This window comes from Serinus canaria, chromosome 4, assembly GCF_022539315.1.
Source record: "Serinus canaria isolate serCan28SL12 chromosome 4, serCan2020, whole genome shotgun sequence".
Lineage (NCBI taxonomy): Eukaryota > Metazoa > Chordata > Aves > Passeriformes > Fringillidae > Serinus > Serinus canaria.
This window is the reverse complement of record NC_066317.1, coordinates 34,987,281-35,012,667: the sequence shown is the minus strand read 5'-3', so window position 1 is coordinate 35,012,667 and position 25,387 is coordinate 34,987,281. Positions and strand designations below refer to the sequence as shown.

The 25,387-nt window shown below is 39.6% G+C and overlaps 1 protein-coding gene across 1 annotated transcript in view; it reads right to left on the bottom strand.

The window, feature by feature from the left end:
- Nucleotides 1-9,331, bottom strand: part of GALNTL6 (polypeptide N-acetylgalactosaminyltransferase like 6) — a 427,616-nt gene extending 418,285 nt beyond the window's left edge. Inside the window, exon 1 of the mRNA XM_030239539.2 lies at nucleotides 9,263-9,331. Coding sequence (XP_030095399.2) covers nucleotides 9,263-9,331 — 69 coding nt within the window. The remainder of the gene's footprint in view (nucleotides 1-9,262) is intronic.
- Between the last annotated feature and the right edge of the window lie 16,056 nt (nucleotides 9,332-25,387).

The window sequence follows — 25,387 nt, the reverse complement described above, 5'->3', positions numbered from 1 at the left end:
GTTCACAGAGAACAAAAAAGTCATGCACACAAGCAAAGTAAAACAAGGAATTAATTCACTGCTTCCCATGGGCAGGCAGGTGCTCAGCCATCTCCAGGAGAGGAGGGCCCTATCACATTTAATGGTTACTTGGAAAGACAAACACCATCACTCCAAATGTTGCTCCTCTTTCTCTTTCTTCCCTCCACTTTAAATACTGAGCATGATGCCAGAAGGTCTGGAATATCCCTGTGGTCAGTTTGGGTCACCTGTCCTGGCTCAGTCTCCTCCCACCCTCCCATGAACCTCTACCTTCCTCAACAGCATGGCACTATGAAAAGCAGAAAAGGCCTCGGCTCTGTGGAACTCCTGCTCAGCAATAACTAAAACATCTCTATATCATCAACCCGGTGTTCAGCACAAATCCAAAACACAGCCTCATACCAGAAACTTTGAAGAAAATTACTCTAAATTGTCTCATCTGAAACCAGCAGAATCTCCTGTGTTCATTTGTCATTCCATCCATTCCAGATGCAGAAGCAGGTTGCTGCTTAGCATGATGCCATCTCCATTTCCTTGTTGCCAATATAAAATGCATTTCTTCTTCATTGCTTCTGAAAGAGACATCTGTTGTGAGTCTTGAGCATCTGAAGAAAAATGTCTCTCACATGTTAATTCTGAAGTTGCTTCAAAGAAAACGTCCTTCTCTTCAGCGACTGCACAATTGTGCACATGCACTACAGCACTTAGAATTTTGCTGGGAAACCACCTCAGTTCTACAGCAAGTAAAATGAAACAGAAAGTCTCACACTAATAACAATGCTTTGTCAAATGGTTTCTCTCAACACTTTGTGTAAGAACGGTTTAAAGATCTCAGCATCTTTACTGCTCTTGGTGCACACTCCTGAGGGAGCAAGAAGACAGAGAAGATGGGGGAAGATCACCGAAGGTAATGGACCTTGTTTCTAGTCAAATTTATCTCCCATCCCTCTGCAGCTTTCCTGCTTTCCCTGATGGAATTCCACAAGCTTCCTGTCCTCCTCTGAAGCTCTTCCTGCTCATATGGCATGTCTGTCTGTATTGCTAAAAATGGCAGATTTCAAAATCCATTAGTATAAGCAGTTGGTGGAGGTGAACACAACTTCACTTTCATGTTAGCAAAGCATAGGTTTATGTATATGTTTTGGCTGCACTTGCATTGGGCTTGTACTTCTGAAATGGATTACTTTAGGGAAAATAGAGATTTAAAACCACACTCCTCTCCATATAGTTCAAACAGTATCACTCAAAATAAAATATGACCCCCACGGAGGAGCATCTCCATGTGCTTGGAGAAATTTCCACTGCTTCACCATTATTGGAAATTATGCCAAGGATGCCCAAGGATGCTGGAAAAGATTCAATCTGATGTGAGACACGGGTTACATATACTGCAGGAACACTTCGCTGTGAGACTTTTGTATGTAATTTTTTTACCACTAATTTTTAGAGCCATCAAGTATTTTTTATTCTCACCTGTGTTGCGTCTTTAATGATTCTGTAACTTTGGAGGAGAATTTGTTGCTCAATGTCATAAAAGTTCTGAATTTACATTTTTATACTGGTGGTATAATTGTAAAATTTGATCAGCAATTTGAATGTCACTTTAGTTTATATTGAGCAATTTTGCAAAAACAGCATCCATTTAAGTCTGTCATTCATTTTGTACCCATAACAAATGCAACTCAAAATGTAGTCATTTATCTGTCTGAGAAAAATATAAATATACTGCTTGTTGAATGGCATTAATGTGTCTTTTAAGTGCATTCTCCATGCTAATGTGAAACTACTGCTCTACAGAAAAAGCAATCTAAAAATTTACACAACTCAGTCCAATATAGTAATTTACCCAGGAACTAAGTGGGATATCAAAAACATTAAATAATCTGAAATGTGGAGGGCTTCCCCCCAAGAAACAGCAAATAAAAAAGAGAAAAAGCAGGAAGAGATGGAAGCATGCTGCTATGTTAAAAATAAGAGCCGAAAAACCACATTCAGCATTGTTTTAACATATTTCAAAAGTCAACTACTGCATTAAACAATGTATTCATTCTGTTCAAGACAGATGATTCAAAACTGGAGAACCACTGAAGGATGGGGTTCAGCATTAGATTTGGTACAATTTATAGTCTCTCCTCAAGTTATTTAGTAATTATCTCTGGCTAACTACTCCTGCATCTGCGCAGGCTTTGCCAGGGACAAGCAAAATTTTGCCAAGGGTGAATGAAGTTAATCTGCACAGAGGGTATTTCAGTTGCCTGTATCTGCTGGAGCCATCTCTTGGGGGTGCAAACATCACAAACCCCTCCAGTACATGTGCACTGTTTGACCTCGATCCCTTGGACACAATCAGAAAGTTTCAGCAAAGTTACACAAACTTCATCCAAAAGTTTAGCCCAGGGACTGGATGACAAAACAGAAAGACAAACTGCCTGAGACAGAAAATGGTTTTATCTAATGCAAAATTGGGAGATTTTAATCCCAGTGAGGCAAAAACCCATGGGATAAAATACTTATGTCACAGCAGAGGAGCCATTAACACTGCAGGGCCTGTATTTCCCAGGCACTGGCTCTGAACAGAGACACATGGAGCCATTCCTCTTCCCCATCTTTATCTATAAATGGAACTTGCCACAGACTGCTATGAAATGTTCTTGTCCTAAATATTTGCCTGCCTTCTCCTAGTACTTAACTGATAGAAAACTATTTACAGAGAGAAAAAATAAGTAAACAGGCTAAAATTTTCTAAATAAACACATTTGTTATTCTAAGTACAAGTATGAAAAATTGTGCTTCTTTAGGCAAATGAGCTCCTTAAGTTAGTCTGATAAATCTACACTTACACACTTCAGTGAGCAATCCAATTTCTAAAGCACCTTTTACTAATACTGGTGTTCTGACAAAATTCTAGTTTAGATAATTACACTGCCTAGCTAAATCTCTTAGCAGTATCACATGCTGTCATAAACCACTGTGTAGCAAAGAAAAAAACTGTTCAATTGCTACTGCTTCTTAAGCACAGAATCAATGGTTTATCACTGATCAATTAAGCATTTATGTCATACAGGCCAGATTTTCTAGTCTACTAGATCCAATTTGCACTGTAAATTTCACATTACAAAGAAACAAACAAAAAAATGACAACTGTCAATCCACAGGAAACTGCACTGGATGTGGTAGCTCTCAGGTGAAACAAACATGACAAGTTTCATGGCACTGCACATTCATGGTACTGCCAGAGGCACCAATCTCCAAACTTCTTGTTGCTACAGTTCTCATAGGGGTGACTCTTCACACGAAAATATTCTTCAGCTTCTTCAGAGAAAAGTCTGGCAGTTGGGCTTATACTGTTCTGGAGGTGGTTTCAGATGATCCAATGAAGCATCTGTCAAATACCATTGTGTACTGTCATCAGGGATTTGGCTGAAAATTTCTGGCATGGGAAGGTAACCAACAGCTGGAGGTGCTGGTGGGGAAATGGATGCTGTAGTTATCTGTTAAATCCACATGTGACAAGAAAGCCTCATATTTCAGCTAGTGACTGCTTCCTAAGGGCAGAGGTGTTCAATAAACAGGATTCAACCAGAGAAAGATATAATAGAAATTCCTTCAATAGTATCTGCCAAGAGACCTTAAAATGACAGCATAAGGAAACACTGTCCCTGAGAAACATGACCTTGAACAGAAACGTGACAGCTCTGGCCCTGTGGAGTACAAGCATCCAGAACAAAGTGGGATATTGTGGCATACATATTTCTATGTTAGCTGGAAACAGACTTCATTGTTTTTGTTCCTGCAATTATCTTAGTTACCAGTTTGGCGACTAAATAGCTGACTTGGATCACTGGGTGTTTGCATAGACTTGGAGCCATGTCACGTAAAAAGGTGTGAAAATCATGGAAATGAAGGTAAAGAATTTGAAAAATAAGCATGAAGTTCTATTAAATCTCTGCAATAATTTTTCTTCCTCTTCTTTACCTCTTGAGCAGACAATCACAAGCAGGTCTCTCCCATGGTGTTTCTTATAAAGAACAGGGAAAGGATTTCTCTGTTGAAGACATGTTTTGAGTAAGACTACCCAGACAAGAACATCACAATGAAACCCTTCCAAATGTGACAGCTGTCAAAATCAGGTTGAAATCAATGCACCATTACAGAGCTTGACCTCAAAAACACGTTTACATTACATGCTGATTGCAGATGGCAGAAAATTAATTTTCCTCACAGCCGCTGGTAGGGGGCTGTATTTTGGATTTGTGCTGGAAAGAGTGCTGGTAACACAGGGATGTGTCTGTTCATGCTGAGGAGGGCTTACACAGTATTCAGTGTCTTTTCTGCTTCTTATACTGCCCTGACTGTGAGGAGGCTGGGGCTGAACAAGAAGCTGGGAAAAGATACAGCTGAAAACAACTAAGCAATGGGATATGCTGTGCCATATGGCATCAGAGTAACAATAAAACTGAAGGAAGAGGTGACAACAGGAGTGATGGCATTTGTCTTCCCAAGTAACTGCTATGCACAATGGAGCCCGACTTTCCTGGAGAAGGCTGAATACCTGCCTGCCCAGGGAAAATGGAGAATTGATTCTGTGTTTTTTGCTTGCATGTGGGGCTTTTGCTTTACCTATTAAACTGTCTTTACCTCAACCCACGAGTTTTCTCACTTTTACCCTTTGGATTCTCTCCTCCATCCCACTGAGATGGGAGTGGGAGCACAGTGGTGTGGTGCTTACTTGCCTGCCAAAGTTAAAACACGACACACTGGAATTCTCAGAACAAAGGTTCAGAAGGTTGTCATGTCCTAATGAAGACTTTTCATATTAAAAAAAAAAAATAAAAAGAATGGGACTGCTAATTCTTTCAGTCAGCACAATTTAGTCTTGTGACCATGAGGAACATTTACAATACATGCAGAATTTTTAGTTTGGGATTCCTGAGTTGCGTTGCATTTAACTTGTTGATCTCTGAATTAATTTTTTCCAGGCTAATTTAAAGTAGCCAAGATGTCTGCTCCTGGCCCAAATCCATCAAAACAGTCAGTACACACACAGCTTTGCTGCAGTCAATTGCTATAAATGTGTGCATCAGCATATTGATAAGCAAAGACCATAAGTTACCTGTCTGAGCATTAAAAACAAGGGAAAGAACAATTCAGCTTTTCTTCTATGTGTGAACAGACACCTGCCTACACACACAGCACACACAGTGCAGTCTGGCTCCTGACCAGGACGTACCTATAGTACCACTGCAACCCTTCACAGCCAGACACAAGAGAAATTGCCTGCACAGGGAGATGAGAAACTTTAGGAAAGAACTGAGATCGCATCCCAGCGGGAGGACAAAACATAGCTTGGATATCCCCCCTCATAACTGAGCAATTTTGCACCCCATTGCTTCAATATAGCCATGGAATTCCCTTTGTCACAGCAGCCTTTCTTTCTACAAGTCCAAGAGTCAGCATGCACTGAGGTTTCTTGATCTTATGTTTTGATTTGGACTAAGCCAAAATGACTATGCACAATAAATTAGCTGAAATGCATTAAAAATGCTGAGTTAAATAGAAAGAAAATTAAATATCCAAACCAGTCTATTTTATTCTGCAAGATACACCCTATTTAGTAACACTCCTGAAAATTGATAGGTATTAAATTAACCACAGGAGGGCTCCCTCTGGTATACTGAATACAACAGAAGCATACTGTTTTAAGACACAATACTATTTTTGGCAATAAAGTAACAAAGGTTTTAGAACTCAAATTATATTTTCCTCAGTAGGCTCCAATATATACAAGGGAATGAAATTATACATTAACAATTTAGGTAAAAGAACTGAATTAGATAAGTGTTAATTGTGTGACTTAAAACACCTAAAAGGCAAATTCAGGTTGCCAATGCTCTGCAGTTTAAGGCAGTAAACTCTTTTGTCATGCCAGGTACAGGGACTCATGGAGCTGACACACCAGCACAGCCATCAGCAGAGCAATTAACAGGACCGTTAATAAATAAATTAAAAAATAAAAAAATAAAAAAGAGTATTGAATACAAACAGGTCCCAGCTGCTGCTCCGAGGAGAGAAACAATGACTTGCTCGGAACAGCACATGAATAGAAACTGACCAGAGAAACTGAGGCTTCATATTATCAGTATTTTTTATGGTCTGACAGGTATTCTCCCAAAACAGTACAAACAAATGTCAGCAGCAGTCTAGCAGCTACTTGTGTAGACTTGGGCCTGTTTGTCACTCTATACTTTATTTACTCGTCTGCTAAAGAGAAACAAAACTCTCCTGCCCCGTAAGTTTGTGGTGAAAGCAAAGGTAAATAACTGAGACAGTAGAACTAAATACAGAAGTGACTGATGGTGTTCTAACAGTGTAATAATAGAAAATAGGTGTATATTTATGTCTTAACCAAACCATATTTTGTACAGGATTTTGCAGCTGTTGAGATCAACCAGAAAAGCAAGAGGAAAAAAGCTGTGGGGGTTGGGGGGAGAAAGAAACTTGTTGCTTCTAAATGCTGCTTTTATGCACCAGAAACAGAATCCACCAACCCAAGCTTTGTATTTTGCTGGCATCAATAGTGAGTTGACAGGGTTAACTGTCCTGGAAATTTTATGATTATCAAAACCTGTGTGCTAAACAGTACCAAACACATTCTGGGGTAAATTTAAATTTTCACTTCTTGCACCGACTTCAAAAACTAATGAATGTTTGCAAGACAGAATTCAGGCTGAAGTTGCTTTCTGGATTCAGAAGACAAAGTCAGTACTTTCATAAGCACCAGCCTTAGGTAGTCGATTTTGTGCCTGTTTGCCAACCACAATAGAGGCCCAGGATTTGTAAGGACTAAGTTCTCCTTATCCTAAGGAGTTCATTTAAATCCATACCTCACTATCCCATGAGAAAAGTGTAATACTGGGGCTAACCAGCACAGGTTTCATGGGACAATGGAAAGAGAGTTCCATGACTATCCTACGGAACAATATTTCCCCTCATCACACAGCTTTTGCTCTTCGTTCTGGACACCATGCACACACAAAAATAAAAAAAAAGGCTAGAGCATATGTGAAACAGAGCCAGAAATCTACCTTCTTTCCTTACTTTACACATTATAAGGCACTTCAGTGACATACCTGTAAGTACCACAGAGTATCTGTGACTAAGAGATGCTGCTGTTCAACTCAATTTTAAAAGCGAGGAGATTTGACCCCAGGAAGCAGGGATGTGACAAATGAAAAAAAAATACAAAACGAGGTTGAAATAAAAGAGAGAGACATATATCACAATATCTACATAACAGACACTAGAAAACTGCTGCAAGAAATGTGGTACTTTTACATGAAGTATGCTTCATATACTGACAGAGTATGAACAGACAAGAGTAAAGCCTTATTGTAGCCAAACAAAGTAGCACTAACTTTAGATGGGATGAGATAACCAGGTTTGGGCCAGGATTATATCCTACTGGTTGCCTTAAATTGCTGCTTTTCCTCCACAGAAAACAAAACTGTAATTAAAAGTTTGGCCACTATAACTTAGTATCCATACACCCTGGTCTTGGAATTTTATCAAAAGATCAGATGAAATACTTACATCACATACATAATATCCCAATGACAAAAAAACAAACTCCCCCTCCAAAGTTAAACTAACTGCAAAAACTGTAATCAAAACTCAATGACACCATAATGTTTTAAGGAATTTCTAAGACTTCTTTTTCAAAAAGGCAATAGAAATACAGTATTCAATTTCCCTTATTTGTACAGTAGAGCAAGGAAGGCAGTCTTAAAAATATTAAAATAGGAATAAACTTTATTTTTTCCCCCTCATGTCTATCAGTTATGTCAAACTGTATTTTATGGAAATCTTGTTGCACCACATAACTCACAACCTTTACATGTACATTTACCCTTGAAGCTCCACTTTAAATAATATGATTAACCAGAATTAACTAACAATAACCAAAATATAAAAATCAAGCCTATCAAGTTCTCAAGTGAAAACTTGACAGCTTTAAAAAGTTTATATGAAACAAAGATTCATAGAGATTATTTATGTTTATTGAATTATTGTAAAGCAATCAAAACCATTAATGTTGTCCAAAATCATAGCTCTATCATCTTCTCATTTTTCCATTTTTCCTGAAGAAGAGCTTCTCTACCCAGAAACAGAATTTGCACAAGGAAAAAAAAATTCTTATGTAACTTATTGCAGCACTATTTTCACAAAAAAAAAAAAAAGTCAACTTAGTTTGTCACATTAGAATTTCTAGAGACCGGTAAAGAACGCATGTGCCTCTTCTAGGTACTGGAAATGACACAGTCCCCAGGGGACACTGTTCTACCATTGATAGAAACAGACTATTTCTGCCTTGTGGACTGCTTTTGAACAGCTCCTCTGCTTACTGCTGTCAGGATATCAATACCTGCTCCATCAGACTGCCATCCCTCCTTCATTCTGGTGCTATGGCAAGCAGCTGAGCTGGTGGGAGAGGCTGACAGAGCCCTCATTCACAGGGAAACCTGGGGATGTTTGTTTCAGCAAAGAATGGGAAAGCTTTATTCATAAGTAGTCAAAACATCATTTCACCATGCCATCTCCTCAAAACCACCTGATGATCTATAACAGGAATTTAATTGTTCTTAAAACAAAATGGCACATTTATAAACACTACTGTCAAGGTCAGAATACCAACTAGACACTCATTTTACCCACAAAGGCAAAACCAGTTCAGCCTGTAACTAAATTATTGCAGTCACAGACAGCTCTGCCTCTCTCCTATAGTCAGGACACACCTCAACAGTCCAACTGCACATCACTAGCATGATGTGCTGACTCTACATACATAACTTTGTAACCTAACACGATCTTAGACTACATTAGAAAAGTCTTCGGCAGTTCCAGTAGGACTGACCTCTAAACTTATGCTCAGTCACACAAAGTATCAAGAAATTGAATACCTCAAGGGCAAAGAATAACCGCGCTAAGTGCTTAAATTCTTGCACCTGCTACTAACTTAATAGGGAAAAAGAAGTTACATTTCTACTAGGATACTATTTCTAATGCAGTCTTTTCTAGTATGAAAGAAACTACCCTCATTTCTAGAGTAGTCTCAAAGAAGTCTTACAATTTTCTTTATATTTCAGGGAGTTGAACTCAAACTCGTATTTCAATCCCTTTTCCTTGTAAGTATTTTGGGTTATAATATGCACATCAAAAGACATAAGTAACCTAAGTGCATTACTTGTCTATACTTCAACCTTCCATCCTCACTGGGTAATGACATTGCCAGCATGATTTCAATACTTGCCATGATAACGGAATTACATTAGAGTCAGCTGTAAGGTTCGAAGTTTCACTGCTCATTTTTATTGTTTTTCCATTAAACAGTCCCATTACTGTTCAATTAGTATTTAGATTGGGAGAGAAGAGAAGGGGAAAAGCAAGGGGGAGAAAAAAGGAAGCTAGCAAAAAGACCTTTACAGAAAACTTAGGATGTAAAATATTGTTTGTGGTCTCATTAGAAAACCTTGCTAATTCTTGACATATGCTTAGCTTCTATGTCTTACACCACTTTATCCAGAACCCTTTTTCTTTTTTCTTTTTTAATAAAAAAGCTCCCTTTCAGTGTTTTCAAATCACATTCTACTTAGGGAGCACTCTTGAACATTAGAAGTTTCTTCAAGGCATATGTGTTCTAAAGAGCCATGCAACACACATGGAAATCATTACTTGCATTGAATACCTTAGCTTTCCTAGGTCACAAAGTAAATTAGAAGCTGCAAAGACTGCAGTGTGCACCTTGTAAACTAATGACAGACACTTATGATCATACATAATTTTCTTTCAGCAGAAATTACTTCCAACTAAATTTTAGCACCTGACACCTATTGCATTTCAAAACCCATGGAAATATAAAGTAAGCTTCAAATTAAGAAGCTATCCTTAACTTCCTCCTCTAGTAATATTCAGCATATTTCATTAGCCAAAGTTATGACACTTTGGAGGACTAACTTCTGTAATGGATACCCTTATTAACAAATAATCAAATATGTTATTGCTAAATTGAAGCCATTGACCATACATGGGTGATGACCCTTGAAATGAAGGCTACTAATACACTCAAATGATATATGATACCATCTAATACACTCTAATGCGAAGGCTGTGTAAGTGGTAAACCAGCTAAAAGATTATACAATCCCATAATTTCTTACCAATGATCTATGAAACATTCATGTTATATTTAAATTACACTGACAATTACAGTGTAGGAGCATTGTACTGCTGAACAGAACAAACACAAGCTTTGGTAAATTACCGGCAGGGTTATAAAGAAGTGCATTACAACAACTCCCTAAAACTAAACTTCACTTAATGCAGGTCATACTGTGATTTATAAGCCATACATAAACCCATCAAGCTGAAGAATAATTCAAGCAAAAAACAGCTTATGTCAACTGCTCTTATTAATGACAGTGATCGAGAAAACTGTAAACTGAATATATTTGAAAGTTCTTTGTGACATCAGTCTGACAAGCAGTTAAACACAGCGTCGCCGCATCAGGTCACAAGAGTAATATTCAGAAGAGAATAAACCATTGCCAGTCACTTCTGTGGAATTTACAAAAGAAGAGGAAACAAAAAATCGCGGTGGTAAGACACCTACACGGATTCCAAGCAATTTCAGCGGACCTATAGCCACACACCAGTTCGAGAAGTATTGCAGAGAGGCAGGCAAATAAAAAGTTGCACTAAAGCCTCCGCTTCTTGTAATGAAAATTAGAGTCCAGCATCACACTCAGCTCACCAACGCAACGCCCAAAATCCCACTTCCTCCTAATTTCAGAGGCAGCCTCTGCGCCGGCTCACCCCTCGCCCTTGCCGGGGAAGCCCAGCCCGGCAGATTCAGATGCTCTCACAACTTTCTCTCCGGCGCGGCGGTCGGACAAGCACACGTGCTGCCGCTCCGCGCCCCCGGCCGCAGCCGGGCCCCCCCAGCCCCGCAGGGGCGAGACCGGGGCCGTGCCCCGAGAGGCGGCTGCCGCCCTGCCCCGCCGCGGGGCTCTGCTCCCGGGCGGCTCCGCACCTACCTGCGGCTCGGCGGCTTCGGGCGGCTTCACCAGGTGCTTCTCCTTGTAGAGAGACCAGAGGCCGATGTCAGGCAGGAAAATCAGAGCCGCGGTGAAGAGCAGCGTCATTTGCAGAAACCGCTTCTGTTTCCTCTTCATGGCCAAAGCCGGGCTGCTCTGCTGGCGGCGGCGGTGTCAGCTCCCCCAGCACCGCGGGGCCAGGCTCTTCCCTGCCCGCAGTCCCTCGGAGGGGCCCGGCGCCGCGCAGAAACTTCGCCCGCCTCACGCCTGCCCACCCGGAGCCCGGGCGGGGCCGCCCCCCGCAGCGGCGGCGGGGCCGAAGCTGGCGGCCGCTCCCCCCGCCCCGGCGCGGCGCTGCGCGGCGGCGGAGCCGCTCTTGGGGGAGCTCATGGATCCACCTGCGAACAGACCGGCAAACAACCCGCCACGCAGCGGGACAGGGGCAGTAAATAAATAAATATACATATATATATTAAAAAAAAAAAAAAAAAAAAAAGGAGGGAAAGAGCTTCACTACCCGAGTCCAGCGAACAGCGTGGGACCGAGAGCTCCCCCTCCTCCCGGCCGCGCAGAGCCCCCGCTGCTGGCCGCGCCCGCCCGCCTCACGTCCCCCTGCCTGCCCCAGCCTGGGCGGGGGGGGCGCAGCATCATGAGCTCATCACGCGCAATTTGCTAAGCAGGAGTTAAAAAAAAAAAAACAAACAACCAAAAAAACCCCCACAACCCAAAAAACAAGAGAGGAGGGCTGATGCCAGCACAGCGCGCCCCTCCGCGCCGGGGGGCGGGCAGGGAGGGGCGGCCCGCGCCCCCCGCCACCACGTGCGCGGGCCGGACCGGGCACGGGCGGTGCCCGCCCCGCCCCACCGCGCCCCCTCATCCCGGCCGCCCCAAGTGAGCCTTCCGCCGGCTCCGCGCCGTGCTCCCCGGCGTGCGAGGCGGGGAGCGACAGCCCGGAGCGGGGCCCGCGGGCCGGAGCCGGGCGATGCTGCTGCTGCTGCTCGTTCTGCCGCCGCCGCGCATCGGGGACGGGGCTTGCAATTCTCGTTCCGGTCCGTCCTCCTCGGCGCTACGTGAAATGCGGGGGGAACCGCGCGGAGAGCCCGCGGGCGGCTCCCTGCCGGGGTGCTGGGGCGCTCACCTGCCGGGGTCTCCCCGGACTCCCCCCGCAGCGCCGCCTTTCCGGAGCCCGCCCGGCCGCAACCTGAGCAGCTCCAGCCTTCCCCGAACCGCGGGGAGCTGAGGTCATCCCCCACTTCGGTAGCAGCACCGAGGGAAGGAGGTTTTCAAAGCGATGTCGATTTGTACCCAGCGTGTTGCAGTCGGACCCGTTTGGGCTTCTGGTCTGAGCTCAGCTGCTCGTTTCACTACGTAGTGTAATTACCTTGTCTTCCCAAACTAACTCCTCTAAGCAAAACAGGAGGACCTCGGATTAAGCTTACTAGGACCTACTGCCCTTTCAGCTTTGTCACATCAAACAGTGGGAAAATGTGTATCAGACTCATAATGATACCATGTCCAGAACCAATATTGAAAAATAAAGCCACCTCTGACTTCCTTTCTGTCTGCCCTGCATATAGAAAGCTGTCACTTCAGCTACAGTCCCTGTTTCTGTTGGTGGCTAAAATATTTCTGAATGTCTAGGTCTTAATCCTGCCGTAAGAATTTTCTTTCTGTAACCACAGTACATATCTGCGAATGGTGAGAAGTAGTCCTGTCCTTTTCCATGGAGGAGATCAGTCTTGTCCATCCACAGAACCATCTTGTTCAAGATGCATTTCCTACATATGCATAAAATAGTAAAGGAGGCAGTAGAAACGTTGTTTTTAGGAGAGTAGCTGGAGATAAGGGAAAGCTTCGAGGCAGAACAAGAAAACTCTGAGTGGTGAAGGTGGGATGAGAGGAAACAGCATAAGGCTCTTTACATAAAAAAGTAGGATTGGAAGGAACCTTGCAAGGTCAGCTCCTCCGCGGCTCTGCCCCAAGGCACAATCAACTGCATGTATGTGTCATTCTTGACAAGTGTTTGTCTAAACCAGTCTGAAGTCCTCCAGCAATAGCACCACTCCAGCCTCCTCAGGCAGCCTGCTTTGGCTTGCCATTGCAAACTGTTCCTTAATGCACAACCTGAACCTCCCTTGCTGTGATTTCAGAGTATTACACAGCCACCAAAGGGAGAGAAAGAAGAGTATTCCCCTTAGTCTTTACACAGGTAAAGTCCACTTCCAGAAACTGCTTTTTAGGCACTCCAGGACATCTCAAGAGCTGATGTGTCCTCCTACTTTCATCAGGACTGTCTTAACTGATTTGTATCTTATTTGAAGTCCAAAGCTGGAGCTAATAAGCTACTTGGGATCTCGCAATTGTTTATAAGAAAAGAAGGATAATCATGCAGGTGTCACAGTGTGTACTTCTTTTCCATGCTTCCATATGGAATGCAAGCTTTGGTTGTAACAGCAGTATCAGTGATAAAATTTAAACTCTGGTCAGTTTTGTTTCCCTCAAGATCACCTAACCCATTGTTCATATTTCTATGGTTGAATATTTCTCCATTTTTTACTGTCTCTATTGAATAGAACTTTTTTCCAAAATATATATCCAGTTTGTCAAAAACACTTTGAATTTTAGCCTATCTTCTACCGTCATATACAAATGTAATAAATTTGTTCAATTCTGCAATCCAGACTGTTAGCAAGAACTTTAGTTCCTCACAGAGCTCTGCAAAATGTGTGTTCCTACATTTAAGAGAATGCCATTGATACTTTACTCTCTCTGTAGTTTCCAGGTCATTTGAAATACCTAAGTAAATTTATCTTGCTTAGAAGATTGTCATGGGCAAGACTTGTTCTATTGTCTTGGTGATAAAGGATGTACATCATTGGTACCTTTTCAGCCCTGCCAGGCTAAAATCACCAAAAAGGCTATGCAAGCATTTACATTATTTTATTGTGGCAACTAACCAAGAAGTTATTCAGTTCAACTGAATTTTGAAAATTTTGTTTTATATTCAAGAGATTAATCCATCCAAAGATTAAAGTATTCAGAAAACCACAGGGTGTTGATCTTGTCAGAAATTCCACTTATTTTTCTAGTTCATCATCCAGAGTTAGGAAATTTACCAAGCATATTGGAAATTTTGATTCAGCTGCCTTTTTGTCTGAAGACATTCAGCCCTGATGTTCTTCCACTCAGTGAAAAAAGCATAATAGCTAAAACCATCCTAAGTATAGAAATGATTGCTATGAGATCATATAATACTTGTGTAGAAAAAGTAGGACTACTGGCAGGAAAGATTTAGGAGATGTTGCATCTGGAATTCCACAGCTTGCCAGTTATGTCTGCCTCTGGAGGTTGAAGTGAATGCAGACATTGACTCTCAAGAGATGAAATTCAATTTCATTTCCTGAATCCTGAAAACAATTTTGTAGTAAGGGTCATAGGCCACAACTGGCAAATTCATGTCTGCTTTGTAAAGAATTAAAGGCATATTTTTCAGCAAATATTTTTTCACATAATCTTATGCCATCTAGCCCTGTTAGGCAATGCTGAATTTTTAAAGCATTGAGCTAGTTTAAAGGAAGGAAGGAAAAAGAAACCGTCACTGCTGTGAGAGTTAAATGCTGCAAATATACAAGACATGCAGCAATAACTTATGCTTGCCCTAGAAGAACTTGCAGTGGAGCTGCAGAATAGACAATTTCTTCAGTGGGAATTTATTCAAACCTTCAGGTATTTGATTTTGAAATCTCTAGCCATAAATGATAAATAATGAAAGAGCAGCATCCTGAAACCATTCACATGTTGGCACCGCAATTTAGTGTATTGAGGATGTATTTTCATTTTCACTCTTCCATGTTCTCTAAAGACAAAACTGCCTCTAAGATTTCTGATATGACCTAGGACAGAAAAGAAGAGTGTAAAACACCCCAGCAGGAATAAGAACTGCAGAGCAAGATGAACATGAGAAACTGTTACCCATGCATTTCAAACTGAGAAGCTGAAGTCCTCCAAGGTAAATTTTCTGAGGTTATGATTTTATGTATAGAATTACTCAAAAGGGACCTCAGGTCATGGCTAATCAATTATCCTCATACAGGAAATCCACTATTCAGTGCATTTATTGCAGAAGAGAAACTCTGCCCTCACATGAAAAACAAAGTACCCACCTTCACATTCAGTGCTACAAACATCAGAGCTTGATGTGCTCCAAGCAGAGGATGAATCTAGTAAAATGATGATTAACCATCTGTAGTAGTACTGTATAAAAGTGTGCATAAAGGTAATGCAATGGGAGTTTGCTTTGATTACAGTATTTACCTCTGGGTAACACAGGATGTAAAATGACCTGGTCTGTTCCCATGATTTTTTTCAATCTGCTTAGTGGGGGAAAGCATTGCAAACCACTCTCAAAGGCAAGAAGAAGGGCAAAGGGATCTGTCCTTTTGCTAGTGCAACCCTGATCTGAAAGAGTTGCAAACAATTGGTGATTCTGGTATTTAGGGGACTGCCATGCTTTATCACACCTGGTTTTCATCCTCAGACATCCAAGGGTCTCTCAGAGCATCTCAGATCCTCTGTCACTTTTCTTCTTCTCACTTAAACCTCAAGAGAAAGGCATGATGTTGGTAGCATAGTAGAAATGGAAATTTGATGTGAAACAAAAAGTAGTCTTTTGCAAAAGTTCAAGATCCTCCAATATTCAAGATCCTCCAAACTCCCACAGAGAACCTTTATTTTCAATACCTTCTGCAGAGAAACATTTCAACATATTCACCTCAAAAAATAAAATGCTTTTTTATATGTAGACTCTGGCTATAAATAACAATACATAAAACATTTTTTTTTATTGACTAAGTCATTTGGTCCTCCTCTGTCTCCGGTTTTGTCAAGTTTCAAAATTATCATCACATATTTGTACTGCTGCTGTGGAAATATGTCTTGTAAACCTCATTTGTTGGGGCTTTCTTGAAATCAAAGCCTTGTTGTTAAAGCTAAATGAGAAATTCAGCTGAAAGGGAAAGAGAGGAGCCCACCTACGCATATAGGAAATCAGGAAATTCAGTTCCCAGAGCAAACTCAAGATAAGTTCCTTTTATTAAGGTTTTTGAAATTTGGCTTCTGTTTTTCATGTTACTAGGTTTGTCAATATTGCATAGAGCCAGAAAATTTACTTGAGAAGTATACTAAAAACATTCATTAAAATTGAAACATTTGTAAATCTGAAGAGCTCTTCTTTATAAATAGTGGAAATTTTCTAGCCATAGTACTCTTAAAGGTCCATTACCTTAAAAAAAATTATAAAAATAAAAACCTAAATCATATGAAAATCTTTTTGGGGAAGTTTTGTGTCCCCTCCCACCCCCAAACCCTTGGTATTTAGAAAACAACATCACTCCTATTCCAGAATTATACAGTTTGATTACAATTTAGAAGAAAAACTCCAGAAAAGTCACATAGAACTTGAATAAGTAATGATAACACCATGAATTATTTCCACTTTCACAACTTTGTTCTCTTTGACTAGCTGGATGATGGATGATTGCTTCTTTATTGTTGCTGTGCCACTATAAACTCAAGAAAGCAAACAAAAATGCTGATGGATCAGACTTTTTGCCAGTTACCTCACAAGCTGCAGATTCACTAGTGCACAAAAGAAATCACTGAAATGTAAGGGTAATCAGAAAAGTTTATTTTGAGAGACAAAATCAGTACAATGTCAAATATTTCTAAATAGCTCAGTAATCATAAAACACTGATGTCAGGAAAAATAGTTGCTCATTCTTCCTTTCACACAAATCCACAGTAATTTGGGCCTAAATATGGTACAGGAACATGGCATTTGCAGAAATTTGGATGAAAAAAGTTATCTTCTTTTAGATCATCTTTTTCAACAAACAGAAGCATTAGCTCTGCAAGAACAGAAAAAACCCCTCAGCTCTGTGATAGTTAGGAAAAGCATTTTGCTTTTCTGAAGATCAGCCCTCCTCTTCAGTCTTCTTGCTGTTCCATTTCAGAAATGTTGCTATACATTTTCCAAGCATCTAGTAAGCTCTCACATCAACATCACTGTTTTCACATGCAAGAGTCTCCTTTGTCTGATAATGCACAGAGCCTTCACACTTTATCACACAATCTGATTCAGGTTGGATCTAAAATAACACCACATTACTGGAAATAAAACAGTACAGTCTGCAAAGCTTCCTTAACAAGATTGAAAGTCTCATCTCACCAAACTTGTAAAATGTGCAGAATATATCAAAAGGTAGCAGATGTCACCTTAAGTTCTGATTTTTCACTAGAGGCATTGCCAACAAACTTCAGAGATAAACAGGAGAGCAGAATGGGCTAGAGGGAGCTCCACACTTCTTAGCTGCTCATTTGCCTTCTGTTTTGTTTTGGGCTGATGCTGGCCTGGACTAAGCCTGGGTCCTGTGTTGGGAATTGTTTATTTCAGTTACAAATGTAACTGAAAGCATAAATGGGTGAGATGGCACCAGGTTGTTCATCCCTCTGTCATCCTCATTCATCATTCCCAGTCTGCTGAGTACCACATACCCCAAACCCTTGTCATGTTCCAGCCATTCTCCAGGGTACGCTGCATGTCTTTGAGGTCTGAAAAAATCCCTTTAGTGGCTTGCACAGACACTTCATGTCACCTCAAACACTGTAATGGCTGCATCTTTTACTCTCCATGTTGTGTCAGAGCTCAAGGCAGAACTCAACAGCTTGAGAAGTAGGCACACTAAAATGTTGGTTTCCTGCTTGGAGTTCAAAATGACATGTAGTATTTCCCTAGTTTACCAATGGTTGCCAATTGCTGTGGCAACCTAGGACAATGAATGCTGTAAAAATACCTTCTGCATTTGTAGATGAAGAAATTGTCAAAGAGAATTTAAATGAAGATCATAATGCTGACAGCTCCAGTTCCATCGCTGCAAATTTCTAGTGTACATGTATATGAAACCATGAAGCAAATAAGAAGCAGCACATTTCTATAACATCAGTTCATTGAATTCCATCGTGTACTGTAGAAAGGCATAATAGATGCCACAGAAAGCAAGATGATGGTCTTTTATTCTGGGTGCAACACAGCAATTATGTAACCTGTGTTCTAATGACTGCATACTGCTCCATCATTAAAAAGAAAATTTCATTTTATTTAAAATTATAATCACTAAATCCAGTGGTTTCTGATGAGCTGTGTGAATGTGATTTGCAATATTGATTCTACCATATTCAAGTAAGAAAATAAATTGTAAAATAAACAATGCTGAAGATAAGTATGTTAGAAAGTATTTTTGTGAAGGATATGAGTAAGATTTTTCTGCTTTTTTAAGGTTAACATCTTTGACATTTTACATGCAAATCCTGAAGAGCAGAGATAAGCCAAGGTAGAATATAAAGGACTAGAATGCCACTCAGAAAAAATGCTTACTAGTGTCTTTATTACCAATAGCTGCTGTCAGGTTGATCTACAGTCTTACTAACCACATATTTTGTATTTCCTGTGGAAGTTGTTATTCATATTTCAAAACAGCCTTCATAAGAACTGGAAGACTTTTTCAGATTTGCAATTCAGAGATCACAAGCTGTCTTTTCAGTCTCAGATTCCATTCAGGCTCATAGGATATTCCACTGTAGTAGGACTCAGAATATAGTAAAGGCTCAAACAGAAGACATACACACAGCATTAGATATTATGAAGGAAATAAAGGTGGAACTAACCAAAGAATTTCATCAAAAGCTGATAGAAAATTTTTAACTGAAATGCTTAATTTTGGTGAGTTTCGTATTAGCAGAAAGGTGACAAAATAAAGTACTAATGACTATCAGATGTAAAAAATGTTATATGTGTCTAAGAGGTCCTAAATTTAAGGAAACTAAGGGGAGAGGGATAATTTTTTGTGGGGGGAGTGTTGTCCTCATACTCTGAATAAAAGACTAGCTAATAACTATCAAGAAACTGAGAGCTAAGAAGATTTTTGACTCCGGAAGATCAGAAGCAGCACCAGCTGCTGGAGCTGCAGAAACTTTACTTGAGAGCTGATAGTGCTTAGACAATGCTGAAATGCACGTGGGGAAAGCCAATAACATCCTCTGCTGCTGCAGTGTGAATCAATCAGCATTTTGTACTGTCCTATCACTTCTGAGTTATAGCTCTTGAACACATTCATATAGCTTGAAGTTTTTACTAAAAGTGACAAGAAGAACCCCTCCATTTTAGCTACAGCAATCAGGAGTAAATGAGAGGTGAATCAGGCTAAAGGTAAAAAAACCAGTAGTTGTTGGTGTGGCTTGGCAAATTCATATTTTTTAAAGCTAACGTTCTGAAAGAAAAACATTTTTCCATTATATTGTCCAATCCTAATAAATATAATTCAGAAAATTCCCCACCTCATTATTTAGAGGAAACTTTTTTTTATAGCTAGGATACTGAAGACCATCCATACCTTGGGGAGCTAATTTTAGTCCTTTAGTACAATATCAAGATGATCATTGAATGTTCAAGGATAAAAAATAGCTAAGAATAGAGCCAAATGGATTTTCAAAAAACATTCATCCTGAAGTTAATGATAAATTTAAGAATAGCTAATGTTAAGAGCTCTTTAAAAAGTGATTAATGAAGTCTGTCAAGTAGTAAATCCCAAAATCTCTGGAACTTTATCCAAGTATATGCATCTACAATTTCATATACAATAGAGGAGAAAGAAAAAAAAGTAGGAAGAAGCTTTCTGCTGTAATTATAAACTCTACTCAATCGGAAAAAAATTCTGAGTTTGAGTTGATGTAGGAAGCCAAGCAAATGGATTGGTTAAAAACGAAAACATCAGAAGCCCCACCCTCACCAAACAGGGAAAAAAACCCAACAAAAGTTAAAAGATAAACACTGTAAAGGAACTTTTAAAATTTGAAACAGCTAAAAACCTTAGACTTTTTTTTTAAACAAAGTTCAAAGAAAGTACTCAGTTTCAACATTAAGTACTCCATCTATTTCAATGTATAAGAGCATTTTTGCTTAGCCCAAAATTAATTTTCTTTTTCAGTTTTTCCTTTCAGCCATCATCCTGCTTCTCCTGCCTACCTGTGTTCCTACACACACATGCTTAGTTGAGGAGTTTTCATTTATGTCCTTCTTCCCATGCTTTAAATGACCTTGCATTGAGGACCTTGGCACATGTACATGTGTAATATTGGAGTGTATTGCCCTGGTTCATGTTTTTGCCCTGAAGAGTATATAATAAGCATAGGAAAACATATCAGACTAAGAAAGATGAAGAGTCACTGCAGTTTGAACACCCCAGCAATAGGTAGAATTTCTGAAGGTTCTTACAAAAACTTCAATCTCATCTGCTCAAGGTTTCACCCTTGACTTAGGTTTCATACTTTCCAGCTTTTGGGAAGCCACTAAAGAAGCTTATGGTATTACACCTAATACAAATGTTCCAAGCTTTTTAAGACCATTTAGTATCGAAGGCTAAGACTGAAGACAGTCAGTACATAGGAGTTAATATGACAAATCAGGCTACTTCACAATGAAAGGCCTCTCCTCAGATGACGTTTCTGTATAAGAACAAGTAAAATTATCATTTCTTCTCTCTTTTAGGACTCATACTATGGCACTATGCTAGCAGAGAGCTTCCTTGCCAAGAAAGCAGGCTCCATCTGTCACTCACTCTTCTTGTTTCTCAGCAGAGTTAAAAAGCCTGACAGTTTCCATGAATAACAATGACACATACTCTTCTATCTAGCAGAGAGGAACAAATTTTATTGATGAAAACAGGGTGGCAGGGGGGAAATCCCTCAATGTTTGAGGAGTTTTCTGAGCACTGCTTATGTCTGGTTTTGAGTGAAGATGGAATTGCCATTGTGTGTGTCAGTGAACCTGCTTGTTGCTGTTACCAGGTAATTGCTGACCTAGACCCCTGCAACTAAGGACCTGTTTTCACACCAGTCTGGTTTGTAACCAACACCCCATGCTTTCACAAGAAAGGCTCTTCTGTCTCTGGGCTCCAAAAAATTTTAATACACAGCTCTTGGCCATGCAGTAGCATCTGCACTTCAAACGCTACCTGAGCACAGTTTATGAACATCTTGGAAAGTTCCCAAAAATCATAGCAGAGAGGTATAATTTGGTGGAGATCCTCACAGACAGCATGTAGAGAAAGTGCTTTTCCTGCTATCAGTGATTTTCTTGGTAGGTTTAAGAAGCATAATTGCATAAATATAAAGGCACATCTATACTACCTAATTTTCAGAAAGACTACACCCACCTGTTTGATAATAGGGTTTTTTTGTCAGTACAGAAGACAATGGGAAAAAAATTCCAAGAAAGGGAAGCTTACCCCAAGCTTACCTGGCTTTTGTTCTAAATAATGCAACACTATGTCAGTCATTGGTCAGTCTGGTGTTGGCCAATACTTTATTAAACTGACCCATATCCTGTATGAAGTGTTTTAATGAAAGAAAAGAGGAACCAATGTGCATTTAGGCCTCTGTTTACATGCACTTTTTATTATTTGCATGAATTATTTGGTATTTTGTTTTCCCTTAATCTCTATTCTTGAATTTCTGACTGTATTCCGTCAAGTTAACTGAGAAATATACATCTTTACATCTTTAGGGGGTATGCACTGTTTCAGGTTATAATTTAGATATACATTTCTTTTTTAATACATCTATCTTCAGTTTGTGAAATTCAGCTCTTGTAGAGGCTGATCAAACAAGAGTCTTTGGTAAAAGTGCTGCTGAATATTACGTTAAATCTTGGCACAAAAAAAGGTATATGCAAATGACATTTTGAGAGCCATCACCAATAAAGGAGAAGCTGAGGAATACAGGAAAATATAGAATACCTTAAGGACTGGAATAATAAAAGTGAAACCGAGATGAGTATATTTTGGGGCAATATCATGTATAAAATGCACAGAAAAAAATAATGAAAATTTGGAATGAAATTTTGGCTAGTAGACTAAAATTTCATCAAAAATTAGAGGAAAGCAACTTATTTTTTTTTAAACTTGTTGCATCTGTTTGACTAATGCTACTCCTACCTCTGTCTGAAACTCTCCAAATTCTGTATTGCCCTTCTAGTCAAGGGCCAGGAGCACTTTCTTGCCTAGATTTCTAATTGTTCTATTAAGAATTAGTATTTCTAAACTGAAGCCTTTTGAAAATGCTTACAATTGAAGGTTCTGATAGCTTAGTCCCTTTTAAAAATCAGCTGCTAAATGAAAAGAAAGGGAAGCAGGCATAACACAGAAAGCAATATTTTTTCTGTCCAACTGAAACTGCTATTGAAACCAAGGGTCAAAGTGTCTTTTCAGGGAAGCAATAATGCTGCTTCTTCCTATTGAGTCACTCACTGTGTACTGAGTCCCACAAGTTTACTATTTCATCTCTAGCTGGTTCAGATCAAAGGTCCAGAATCAGAGCACAAAATAGCTCTTTGGGTGTTTGTTTGCTTATTTCTGACACGAGAAATCTGCGTCCACAGCCTGAGTAGTTTCAGTCAGTGTCACTGTAGAAGGACACTCTTGATAAATTGAAAAGTGCCAAAGTTCCTCGGTGTATATCATGGTGAATTCAAACATGAAAATTCTGCTTTTGGTGGGAAATTGCCTCATAAAGTTCCCAGTCCAACAAGGTCTCAAATACTGTGGTTTTCATGGCTAGAATGTCAGGTATTTCGAATGGCCAAAGCTCCCCTGAAATTCACCAAAACATTAATTGCCAGTAAGTTTCAGCAAATTCTCTCTCAGAAAACCTCCTTTAGAAAGAGGGAGCCTGAAGTAAGGTGGAGCTAGACTTTACACACCTTTATTTTATTTATATGGCATAGTCACAAAATGCTCAAAATTCTGAAAAATTGAACTTCATAAAGTGACTCATGCATGAGTTGCCAATATTTTGGAGCAGAATCTGTTTTGAAATATGGTCTATCACGGGCAGGCTTGGTTAGTAATACTCCTTGGTTGCTACACGCCCAAATCTGTATCAGGTGGAACAACTGATGAATTCTTCCCATACACACAAAGCATGTCCTAAAGCTGATAACTCCTGTTTCAGCTGCCTGTGTCTAAAATTCAGTGAGCCTAACAATGAGGACTGTGTTATGTCCTCATTTGAGGGAACACCAGGAGATGAGTAATATGTGTCATGTCAGTATATGCAATCATTTTGTTGTATTTCAAACTGCATTAAAGGTTCTTTTTAGGGTATTTTCTTAAAGGCATGGGAGGAGGGAGTTGGCCCCATTGTGGAAGACAGCAATAGAATTTAATAGCTGAGGCTAGTGTGGAAATGACACAGTATGAAACATGAAATTAATGGTATAACAGCTTTAAAGATGGAATTAACCACAAAAAGCTTCACCAAAGCAGACTACAATTCTGCAGTTTTGATACACATCCTGAGATACTTCAGTAAGAAAACATTTTTTTACGAATAGCGAAAGTTCATAAACATAGGAAAGTGATGATGAGGTTAAAAAATTTTAGAAAGTTAGAGTTGTTTGATGAAAAGAAATGTACTAAAACAGCTTCACTGATCATGTAAGAGGGTTTTTTTTGGTCATGTTTGTATTTCTAAATAATGTCTCAAAAATGCATTGATTTTGCAAACTTGACTTTTAATAGCTTAGCAACCTTTCTACTCTTAGTAAGTATTTCTGGATAAAATATCATGTTCTTTTCAAATCTTGTGGGTCTTGAAGGTTTACTACACATAGGAGATAGTAATTTAAAGACACATTTAGGATTCAAGTGGTATTATGAGTATCAACAGTGCAGTTGCAGTTACAATTGGTAGCTCCATGGTGGAGCCAAAAGCATGAGCTTTACACTTACTGCTGAGAGAGAATCAGAAACTTAGTGTGTGAGAGCATCCAGCTTCCTACAGGGCAACTTAGTTCCAGCACACCCTACAGAACAGTGATTTCTTAAACTGAGCTGCAAATGAAGTGTGTCAGGAAGTCTGTTTCATTACCTGAAATAGCTAGCTGTTTTTGTAGTGTGCCAGTCAAGTTTCATTGCCCCTGACTGTAGATTATATCGTGTCACAGCAAGGGGAAAAAAAACCCATTTCAGAAAGGAAATCATACAAACAAAGCCATTTCACAAAGAGTTCAGATTATAATCAAGTGTCTTGGGGAAAATCAGCATGTTTGATTTTAGATAAATGCTTTCATATGCCAAAGAAAAGCATCATTCAGTATAAAGCATCTTAATTGAGATGAAGTGCATTAAGTCATTCATTTACTAAAGTATCATTCCAAAATTAGCTTCATAAAGCAAAGGGTATTTTTTCCTATTCACAAGCGTACTTTAAAATACAAAGAACTGTATACATCAATTTTTAGTGAAGTATTGATCTCATTTCCAAAGCTGAAAGCTGTTTTTTTCTTTATTACTTTTTAAGCATTATAAACTTTAATGTTCAGATACACATTAAAATATTATGAAAAAAAATGAAATAAAATTAAAACAATTCTAGGTTATTTTTGTACTAGCAATGTACAGTTCTGTCATGAAAAATAAAAAAGCATCAAAACTAAAGTCATGAGTGAAGCTTGAATATGCTCCCCATGCCAGGGAGCTTGTATATGCTCCCCAGTTCAAGATAGATTGTCTGAGGAGAATAAGAGATTCCTAACGCAATCCTTCTTGTCACATTTGGGATACTCAAAAGAAAATGCACTACTGGTTTACTACATTGCTCATGAATTTGTGGAAACAGAGCTCAGATGGCAAATTATTAATCTGGATCAACCAGTGAGTATCACAGACTCAGTTACAGGCATAGGAGAACAGTCTCTTAAACCAAAAGCATTGGAGAGGAAGGGCTGCTTGTTGTTGCACAGGACAGTACAGCCTCAAGGCTTTGTGAACCTTCACTTGGAAAATTTACCAGAATAACTCACTTTTGTCTGATTACAGTGGGTTACTTCTTGTTCTAAAGCAAGCAAAGAGCACACTCAGTTGAGGAGCCCAGGTTTCAGTTCCTAGTCACATCTGGAGAACTAGGCATTGTCCAAGTTTTTCCTGGCTGATTTAAAGAATTTATAGTACCCTCCCATGTTTCTCTGACAGTGTCCTCACTGGTAATAAACACTCTAGCAATGACGTTTATTTCTCATTTAAGTGTAGTAACAGTGTGTCACTTCTGCAACTTTCTGGAAATAGAATTTCCAGGGCTGTGACCTTTAAAAATACTTATAAAAGCAAATGAGCTATGAACGCCAGCTTTGTTTGTTTGTATGTGTGATAGCCAGTCAGTATACC